At 37.4% G+C, this 11,202-nt stretch overlaps 2 protein-coding genes across 2 annotated transcripts; one reads left to right on the forward strand and one right to left on the reverse strand.

The window, feature by feature from the left end:
* Positions 1 to 1,861: 1,861 nt before the first annotated feature.
* On the forward strand, positions 1,862 to 7,385 carry LOC135684792 (protoporphyrinogen oxidase). The gene is made up of 5 exons (XM_065200450.2): positions 1,862 to 2,169; positions 3,425 to 3,673; positions 4,076 to 4,223; positions 5,236 to 5,708; positions 6,129 to 7,385. Exons 1-5 carry the CDS (start codon positions 1,912 to 1,914, stop codon positions 6,462 to 6,464), a joined length of 1,464 nt encoding a protein of 487 aa, XP_065056522.2. The 5' UTR covers positions 1,862 to 1,911; the 3' UTR covers positions 6,465 to 7,385.
* Positions 6,897 to 8,399, reverse strand: LOC135684793 (obg-like ATPase 1). The gene has a single exon (XM_065200451.2). It carries the CDS (start codon positions 8,397 to 8,399, stop codon positions 7,125 to 7,127), a length of 1,275 nt encoding a protein of 424 aa, XP_065056523.1. The 3' UTR covers positions 6,897 to 7,124.
* Between the last annotated feature and the right edge of the window lie 2,803 nt (positions 8,400 to 11,202).

The raw sequence follows: 11,202 nt of genomic DNA on the forward strand, positions 1-11,202 counted from the left end.
AGAACGCGAATGTCTAATCGAATGTGTTTTTTGGGGGGGGGGGGGGGTGAAAAGGATTTCTGCCCTGCGAAAATGAGTGGTGCCCTGCAGACCTCGTAGCAAAGATTTATCTATAGGTTACTAGTGAAAGCTTTACCAGTGTAAATTAGTCTTTACCAAGAACAAACTCCTAAGCAATAAAAAAAACTTGAAACTTCATTGCCTATTAAATATCTTTTTTTACGTGAGCGTAAATTAAATGTCAAATTTGATTTTCCTTTGTAATAAAGCTTGTATTTCATGGCATATCAAGTTTAGTGATAACTGAAAAAACTGATAATTGTTTATTTGAAAAATAGGGAGGGGGATGTCATGCCAAAACGCTAGCGACGGACGTTGGAGAAGGAAAGAAACGGTAACCTTTCGCTTCAGATTGCACATAGTTGTGAATGACAGAGCCATGTTGTTTTGATTGGGAGAATTTCATTTCCTAAACAGAATGTGCAGTTTCTTATCTCGAGAAGGCCATGTTTACACTTCCAAAATAAAAACATTGCAATGATACAGAAAGTGATTTACTGAATTAATGCAAATAAAAAAAAATAATAGAAATACATGAATAAGTTAGCAATTAGATCAAACAAAATCGGCATCTCTTTTTATCTAACACTCTATTATAAAAAAATTCTTTTCTTGACCAAAGTGGGGGCCTTCAGCCCTCTATTCCCCCAGCGCCGTACCTGTCATGAAAATAATTTACAACTTAAATTAATTTGTGTGGAATCAACCTTGCCCTCATAAACTTATGCATCAATCACTGCATAAAGATTTTCGGTAAGGAATGCTTTTGCTCTGCTAATAACGGAGCTCTTTCTGACATAACTGTTCCGTTCTCTAAAATGCAATGTCAGGAAGGGAGGTTCATAACAAATATAATACTTCCATTTCAAAAATCGTAAACGGCCCTCTACGAACTTCAGAGATGGCGTTTCTGCATGGCAATAAAGCTCTTCTTGGCGCCCTGCGAATTCTTCGATTGCCCTGCGAAATCGGCTGATTTTAAGATTGAGGGGGGGGGGGTGTTACACCTCCCCGGTATTTTCGCCCCTGAAACGAATGTCTCGCATTGTAAATTGCGGACCCCTCTTTTCGGCTTTTTTCTAGAGTTAGGCCTACAATGCCCGCCAAAAGTAGTTGGAACACCGAGATTGTACTCGTAATAAATGTATATTTTTCAGTTCATTTCCCTTTTTCAAGCAGACGGAACCCCCCCTCCCCCCCCTTATACAATGTTGTGAAGAAGGATGAACATGTCGCTAAACACGTGTTACAAAATTTGCGCGCTGCTAGCATACATTTGTTGTCATTTTCCAGTCGCAATCCAACATTTTATATGGGGGGAGGGGGGACGTTTAGTAGGAAAGATGATTGAACTGTTCCAACACTTTTGGCGGGCATTGTAAGATAAATAGATATTTCGTAGGGTTTATGTAAACCAAGAAAAGAAAAAGTTAGGGCTATCAAGTCACATCAATGTTCAAATAAATTTAAAACATGATACTTGGAGACACTAAAAGTGTTTGCTATATTCCTTCGTTATAAAACAGATAAATTATTATTTGGTGGAATTTCGATGAGACGGAAAACACCACACATACCAATATCGACATTAATCGAATTATTTAAGTACACTTGAGTACAATATTAGGTCACTCACCAAATTCACATCGATATTCGAAGGAGAAGTAAAAGAAATCAATCCTGACTTTCGCCAAATTTTTAAGGGCTAGGACTTACGAGAGCTCAGTTTGAAGGAAGTTCATTTTTCTAGCTATTTAAAATGGCCGCCAAACAACTGCTTATAAACGAGGATTAGCCTCTGTTTGAAAATCACGTTGAAGTGTTTTGAAAAGAAAGAGGAAAGGTCTGAATATGAGTTTTCGAATTGGAAGCCATATATCAAATCCCCAGATCAACATTGTAATACTTGGGGGTGGAATATCAGGGTTGGCAGCAGCACATTCAGCTATTTCCTCGCGCAAGCCTGGAGTTTCAGTCACATTGCTGGAGGCGAAACCCAGATATGGCGGATGGGTTGAAACTTTGCATTATGAAGATGGCTGCACATTTGAGGTTGGCCCGCGAACTATAAGACCAGTTGGGCTTGCAGGAAAGCGAACTTTAGAGCTTGTAAGATTCTTCATGTGTGTGTGATCTCATTTCAATTTGAAATACAAATGCTTCCAGTTTCCAATACCAAAATAAAAAGAAACTAATTCAATTCGAATAACAAAATAATAATAAAATTTTTCCAAATTGTAAAATTGATTAAACAAAATTAAAATAAAGTCAAAAAATGAAAACATTCTAAAATGACACCCAAAGATATAGCTTGTTGTAGCAGGCTTTAAAACAGGGCAGCTATGCAGCGGCATGGTTTGTCTGCAGTGTTCACATTTGGCACACCTTTAAGGGGTGGGGCAATTCTTTGATCTACCATGCATGGGGATGACCTGTCTTTATCTCCAAAAGACTGTTTATCTTTACACAGGGTAAATGTCAGGCCACCAAATTTTCACTGGAAATGCCCACCCCTGTCACGAAACTTCCGTTTTGGGAGCAGGGACCGCGCACCACTCTAAAAGTGGAGGGGCTGAAATGGGTGTGACCGAAATTTTTGGGGCCACGCCCTCTTGAGCGCCGGAAAACGCCCCTTTTAGAAAATACTTGCTTATTTCTATATAATTTTTATAAAAATACATAGAATTAGCTCAAGGGTAATAAAAAAACCAAGCTAGCCAATTTAAAAAATACATCATATCATTAAACAAGATGAAACACCTAGAAAAAGAACAAAGTGCAAATTGCCTATTCTTGCAAAAATGTGGGTGGGCTATAGCCCCTGCTAGCCCAATGGTTGCACGGTGCCTGTTTAGAAGACCACAGGCCATCTGTGGAGACCACTGAAAGAGCTGCTGATCTCCTACCAGGGGACCACCATTTTTACCAGAATTCTCAACCCCTGTTTTTGTGCCTGAACTTGCCAATTCTCTGCACACTGTCCTGGCAGGGCCATGCCTTAATGTTTGGCTGTATTCCATTTAAAAGCACAAGTGTGCTGTGCAGTGGCTCATTAAAACAGTGTTTTTAATACTTGCCATCACACAATAACAAGCTTTCTGTATAGAATGTACTATGGATAACATCACAAACACCACCTCAAACTTTAAAAAGGATTTTTGAAAATCAAGTGTGAACAAATTTCTATCAACAGTCTCAATTATGATGTTTTTTTATATTGTGGTATTTCATTTGTGGTAGTATTTAAATCAAAAAATCTTTTGAACAGATACCAGATATCTTCCATCACAATTTTTTGTTCCAAACTCATTGATAAATAGCAGTGACACACTGATTTCAAAAATTGATGTTTTTCATGTTTCAGGTCTCAGAATTGGGCCTTGAAACTAAAGTCATCCCAGTGACAAGACAGCATCCAAGTGCTTCAAAAAGATATATCTATGCCAAAGGAAGACTTTGTTTACTACCAAACAGTTTGGTTTCTTTATTTACTAAGCAGCCACCTCTGACTAGTTCAATTGTATCATCATTGATAAAGGAACCTTTTCAAACAAAGTCAGCAGAGCCAGATGAAACAGTCCATTCATTTTTCAAAAGAAGAGTAGGCAGTGAGGTGAAGTGTACAACTTTGTTGTTACATTTTGATATAATTACTGGCACAATATAATTTGCTGGTCAAGAGGAAATAGGCAAAATTTTCCTGATTTTTTAAATCATCTAATTTTGTTTTATACACAATGTCTTAATGCTGTATTTTTGTCAATGTTATTTGATGTAGGCGTTCAAGGAATTCAAGGGGGTTTGAGTCCCTGACATGATCAAAATTTCACCCAGAGTGAGGGGAGTTACCAACTCTCTGCAATCCCAGGTTTGGGGATCATGAGGTATGGCCACATCAAGAGGAAGGGCCAGGACACTGTTTGATAAGCATATCTTCTCAATGTACTAAACAAACCTTTAGATGGTAGTTAGAAACAAATACAAATAATAATCTGTTTTTTTACATTGTCACTAGATAGCTGATTATTTTACTGATGCCTTTTGCCATGGAATATATGCAAGTGGATCTAAAGAACTTAGTGTTGGCACATGCTTTCCATCTCTACTGGAATATGAAAGACGTTATGGGTCTCTTTCAATGGGAGCTTTGTTTTCAAAAAAAGGTAATCATGCAGTTAAATATTTTTTATTTCATATTTTATGATTTTTTATTAATAATGGATATTGGACAATCTGTATAAAATATTTGAATATTGAGTTTGTTTATCAAGCCTTTAGCAGGAATTGTACTTGAAGCACAGAGCATCGTCTAATATCACCATATCTACATAGCATTATAGTGGAACACCGTAAAAACTCTATTAAGCACCCCTTTCTACGAAGCCCCCCTTTCTATTAAGCCCTTTCTCTTTAGCCCCTGATGTCAAACATACAAATCATGCACATTTAGTGGGTCTCTTAAGGGGTGTGATGATGATAAGATAGTATGCATTAAATATGGCCTATGTAAAGATTAACTTATGCAACTTAGTAGTCAGTCGAAATTTGTTTTGGGGATGTCCAATGGTTTTCAATTTATCCTGAGTGATGTTTATGAAGACCTTATAATTGATTGATCAAACTTTTGAAGCTGCTTGCAAAGTTTTTTGAGAACATTTGTATGACATTTTCATAACAAAAAATGGCCAAAGGTATTTTTAAAACTTTTTTGCTTCAAATTCTTAATAAGCCCCTCTCTCCTTTTCAAGGCCCCCTCTAGGACTGAAAAAAATAAATAAGCCCTCTGGGGCAGTGGCGGACACTTGGGGGGGCGACCGCCCCCCATTACTTAAGAGAACAATGGTCTTTTGTTCTAAAACAATGGGAAATGTGATGTCATCTTATTAAAACAATAGGCTTGCCCCCCAAAAATTTGACCAAGTGTCCGCCACTGCTCTGGGGGCTTAATAGAGCCTTTATGGTATTTTAGAAAGGAGTTTGAATATAAAGATCAAGAGATGAATACTTCACAAAGAGATGACAATTTCACAAAAAACTATGAGAACCCAGATAGGGCTTTATGAGAAGACTATTGCCCAGGTATGAAAGTTGATAAAAAACATAAAGTTGTGTGTGGTACTTCATCCCAATAGTGACAATATTATCCAAAAAGCAAATAAAACAACTTTTTTCTAGCAAAGATACCCCTGGATGACTGTCTGCTATACAAAAGAAGTCAAAAAGAGAAGTGGAGTATTTGGACACTGAAAGATGGGCTTCAAGGGTTTGTTGAAGCATGGAGCAATTATCTTGTTGAGAAGGGCCTCAATACTAGGTTGAATACAAAATGTCATTCATTAATTTTCTCTGAGAACAATAAAGTCTTGTGCCAAACAGAGGATGGGGTTGTGGAAGCTGATCATGTTATATCATCACTTGCATCAAAAGATCTTGCAGCTCTTCTTCCAGATAGAAATAAAAAACTTTCTAACCTACTAAAAAAGATTCAAAATGTTACAGTTGGAGTAGTGAATTTGGAATTTGAAGGGAAACAGTTACCAGTGGATGGGTTTGGGCTCCTTGTACCTTCTTGTGAAGCAATGGACATCCTAGGGATTGTATTTGATTCATGTGTTGTTGAAGATGGAAGAGGGAATACCAAATTAACAGTTACGTTACAATTTTTCCAGCAAAGTTTCATTATTATTGTTGTGTATTTTGTTACAAAAAACTCCAGTCATAAAGCAACAAGGGCAGATTTCGACTGGGAATATTAGAATACATTGTCAGTTTGTTTTTTTAATGCTTTACATTGCAATGTATCATAAGTTTTCAGTAAGGCAAACAGTGAATACAATCGAGGTCACTAGATTTTAGGTGGAAACAAAGTTAATTTGTATATACCAGGCTTGTAAATTTTCAGTCTTGAGAGAAATGAGTTATCATTACTATGATTGAATTGTTGCAGAAACAACCAAACAATGCTTTGTAACCGCCAATTTGAGTTTTCCAGGAAGGTCATGGTAACAAAACAGGGCTGTTTCCCTTTGTTATGGAACAAATACTGAGAGTTTTATCTTGCTTTTCAGGTAATGATGGGTGGAAGCAAGTATGAAAGTTTATTTGGAAATCCTGATAATACTGACAAGGACTATTTATTGCACAGAGCATTGCAAGGTGTCACACAAACTCTTGGCATAAAGAAAAAGCCAATTAAGTGCTGTGTCTCAATACAGAAGGAATGTATTCCACAGTATCAAGTTGGTCATTTAGAATTGGTTGAATCAATTCACAGAGAGATTTGCAAAGACCAGTTGCCACTCACAATTGTTGGATCATCATATAGAGCAGTTGGGATAAATGACTGTATTTTTAATGCACAAACTGAAGTTGAAAATATGATAAACTTTAGGTTTGTTTCTTGAAAACAGAAATCAAAAGTGCATATACAGTTTTAATCTTATAATCAGTAACGGAAAAAACAAAATCTTTGGCAAGAACAGAAAAATTTAGAAGCATTGGTTCCTGTTCTCCATAACTTCTGTCAAAACATTTTAAATATGACTTTCTATAAGCCTACAAACCATCTTTTGTTTAGTATCAATAAGTATGTATCAATAGTCATAATTTTAGGCAAAGGCACAGCTAATCTTGCAAATTTACCAATCCAAGTTGCAATGGAATATCATCTTGTTTACTTAAACTGAAGCTAGACATATCAAGTAACCATTTGTAACCAATTTATCTAAAATAACTAGTGGTTACTAGATACACTTCTGGAGTTGTTTGGGTGGAATTAGAAAAATTGAAGATAATCTGTAATCTTTAAGTAGGAGATTTTCAAATAAGAATACAAGTTGTGTACTTTGAAACATTTTTGAAGAGTGAGACAAATATCGCTAGAATAGTCATAATCTGGTAAAAACTTATTATTGGATTTTCTACTTTAAATTCTTTTGTCAACAATCCATCATCTTTTGGCTTTGCTAGTATGGGATTGAAAAGAGTTGTAACCACATTATCAATGAATTTCTGTAGGCTAAAACTTTTGATACTGTGATCCACTTCTGTTTTTGTTGAACCCTCTACTTCTTTTTACCTGACAATCCAGCACCAGCATTGAATTTGAAGAAAATTATATCACCATCCTGAACAACATAGTTTTTGCCTTGTTGCATGTATTTTCCTTTCTGCTTTACTGCACCTTCAGAACCAAGCTCTTTGAATTCATCAAACTTCATCACTTCTGCCATAATGAAACCCTTTTCAAAGTCTGTGTGGATCTTGCCAGCTGCCTGTGGGGCTTTTGTCCCTTTGAGAATGGTCCAAGCTTTAACCTCATCTTTTCCTGCAGTGAAAAAATATTCCAGCTGCAACAACTGGAACCCTGTCTTGATTATCTTTGGAAGAGCTGACTGTGCCTTACTTTCTTCTTGGAACTTCTTGCCTTCTTCTTCATCCATTTCAATAAGTTTAAGCTCAAAAGCCCCACTAAATGGAATAACAATTGCACCTGGGTCATTTTTATCAATCCATTCCTTTATTTTTGGCAGCCACTTGTTTTTCTTCCTGATGTAATCTTTTTCTGAGAGGTTGACTAAATAGATCACTGGTTTGGCTGTTAACAGAAGATGTTTGTTCAAATATTCTATATCTGTAGCACTCCAATGTGTGGAGAAGCGAATATGCTTCTTCTCCTCTGCTAGAGATGTATGAAGTGTTTTTAGAAATTCGAATTCTTGCAGTCCTTTCTTGTCACCTCCTCTTACAACTTTCTTCTCAAGTTCATTTATTCTTGCTGCAAGGTACTCTTCATCCTTCAGTCTTAATTCATCTCTAATTGTTTCTAAATCTCTGATAGGATTCACTTCGCCATCAACATGTGTGACGTCTTCTGCTTCAAAAGCTCTCTGCATATGAAATATTGCATCACATGCTTTAATATGCGAAAGGAAAGCATTGCCAAGTCCTTCTCCTTGTGAGGCACCACGCACCAAACCAGCAATGTCCACAATGTTCAAAAACGCAGGAACCTTGCTGACTGGTTTGTGATGCTCACAAAGAAAGTCATACCTTTCATCCGGAACAGGAACTCGACTCTCGTTGGGATTTATTGTACAAAATGGAAAGTTTTCGGCTGCTGCTTGACTTTTGGTTAAAACGTTGAAAAATGTGGACTTCCCAACATTTGGCACGCCGACAATACCACATTTCAGTGAAGTGCCAAATCTACCAAGAAGTGGTGTTACCTTCACTTCCTCCTTCTTCTTTGGGGGCATTTTCTTGTAACCACGCTGCAAGTTCAAGATAATTTGGAGGTTTAAAGCTGATCTTCTTGGCGCTAGGCCTCTCCCATACATTTAGCAACAGCGCATGCGTACAACCAACGTGGTTCCTAATAGCCTCGACTTCAACCAGCATGTTACCACCTCCCATTGGAACATTTCGTCACATGGTCTACTGTCCATATTAAAGTGACCTGGTGAGGATCAGAAACAAAAACGGGTTGCGTTTTTTATACAAATTTGTGTATCATAGGCATTGATAATTTACGATCACTATTATTTTAAAAATCTTGATTCATGTTTTTAAAAATCATCGATGAAATTTCGACATTTTACTGACGAGCCATTTCAAGTTATTTGAGCCATGCTCGAGCGTAGACAGGGCCACTCTTATAAAGCTTTTTCCAGCTAGTTCGCAATAAACAGTTAACATAACTCAAGGGGCATTATCCTGAACTTCGCCTGAATGTCCTCTTTTCACGTGTCTCTTTAACTTTATAGCAAAACAGTCACTTTTTGTTCTATTATCCTGCCTCAAGGGGGCAAGTATAAACAGTGGTTTCTTTGTTAGTGAAAATAAGAAGCTAGGTGACGTAAGCAGGTGATTTTTTTCGATTTGAATGGAGGACCCCTGGATCGTGGAATTTTGTTTCTTATGACACTCGATTTACCCTAGTTTGATTATAGCTCCAAGCCCTTTCTTCGCGGACGTCATTATTGCCAATGGTCAGATGCTCACTTTTGTAACGAAAATCTTCAAATTTAGGCCGTGGATAGATGCTTGTATTTTTGATAATCTTAGGCCTGTTGTAATTTTCGAGAACTTGTTGAAAAATTGGCTTTTCTACAACGAAACACTATGGGTTGCTTATAATACCACTTGATAGCAGTTTTACAATATATTTCCAGGAACACGGTTTGGCAAATCTGTTTTATTTTTGGTAACACGAGAGCAATTTTTCAAAAAATGCCTTGCTTGCTTATTTATCGTCTGAACTGGACATATATTTCTACGTTTTCTTATTGAATGTTATTATGAGTGTAATACTGAAAGAAATAATAAGTGCACACACTTTCTTGTTAGAACCAGTAAATTGAGGTCAAGTCTGGCTGTTATCAGTTTCTTCAAAACTGCTAGGCTTTACATTTTTTTTATTTTCCCGGAAACCTAGTTACGAGAGCCTATCTAACTGAAGTTTGCGCACATAACATATTTTAGACCACTTTTGAGGTTCTTGATCTTATATAACTTTTATGCCTGTGTTCCAGTGGCGTAGCGTCCGGGTATTCAAGGTATTCAGTGAATACCCTGAGATTTCTCAGAAAAAATATTAATACGACGTATAATTGTAATAAATAAAAAATGTTTTGGGGCTATTGATTCTGGTTGAATTCGTTACCTTCAATATTCTACATTTTGTACAAGTACAAAATGTCACGAAATTCATGGAAACAATAACGCTGCGAAGCATAGAGAAGCTGGGAGATCTTTGAAGCTAATTTTGAAGATTGAGCTACTTCATGTTGTATGGAGATCGGTCATGAATACGCAGTGAATACCCTAGACGGTACTTTAACCAATCAAAATGCTCCTTTCCATGAATAATATTTGCCGTTAATCAGCTAAAACAATGGTTCTGTACGCTGAGAAATATGCAGCGTACAGCCTCAAAGTTGGTTCAAAATAGTCTCGTTGTGAGATCGATATAAATGTTGTTTAGACTTGTTTAAACAGAGTTAATCCACTAGAAAAAAATACCACACGTGACTTGATTACCTATTGTCCTGTTAACAATAGTTCTTCCGTTCCCTTAATCTCTCCATGTGGTTATGGTACGCCCACATAGCACGATAGCTAGTGCACTCTCATTCTGCAAGCAGAACGGGACAGATAGATACGCTTTACAAGCTTTTGGATTCTTCTCTGGAGGCATCACCCAAGACCGAGGCGTTACGTTCAAGTTTTTTCTGTTGGAGCTATGGTTACCCTATGCACTTATTGGAAGTGTATTTGCTCATGTTTTTTACGACCACAATAAGCCTTGGTGAGAGCGTTCTTTATTTCTTCTCTTGACAGTGTGCATTTTGATGTTTGCTCCCTATTTTTCGAATTTTCTGTAACCACTTATTTCTTGAATGACATTTCCTGATTATGAAGTAATGGTACTGGCTTGCACGAAAGTGTTCCTCTGTTAACCTAGCTTAAAAGGTCCGGGGTCATCAGCCTTGACCTTCCGTTAATGGGCGCTCCGGTGATTTGGTGTCCCGCCATTAGGCCATAGAACGACTTCGTTTTTGCTTTCGAAGCGTTAAATAAGCAGCCTGGGTGTACAGAACAAGCAAGAGCTCCCTGCTTCGATTATCATCTTTTTAGTCATCGTTTTCGCTTAGCTTGCGGACAGGCCTTTGGAACTAGTAGTTTGCATGCATGCGGTGGGGCCCCTCAGTCATGTTTTGCTCTTTAAACTGCCATTTTAGGCAACCCACTTCCTAAACAACACCCCCTTTCACTAGGGTTCGGCAAAACTAAATTGTAAAAAACTACGTCATTTTTAAGGGGTAATCGTTACCTGAATCTTGCTCATTGCTACTTTCGGATCACATTTATTTGATTGATTTGTTTGCTTTTACAAGAGGTGTCTTGGTACCTACAGTCATTTTCATTTGTCGTGTTTTCATTTGTTCAACAGTATCATATCTGTAACACCTTTGGCTTTGCCTAAGCAATGATTGTTACTGTCTGTATACACTGATAACCGAAGAATTTGTTTTGGGTTTAGCGCCAATGAAAAAAGTCTTTGTAGTTGCCTTCGCACTACCTTAGATTTTTTCAAGTGTCATTTTGGTTTCATTTTTTGCTTTGCCTGCGAAAGTACAG

This window comes from Rhopilema esculentum, chromosome 21 (assembly GCF_057945365.1).
Source record: "Rhopilema esculentum isolate cy_ngs chromosome 21, ASM5794536v1, whole genome shotgun sequence".
Classification (NCBI taxonomy): domain Eukaryota; kingdom Metazoa; phylum Cnidaria; class Scyphozoa; order Rhizostomeae; family Rhizostomatidae; genus Rhopilema; species Rhopilema esculentum.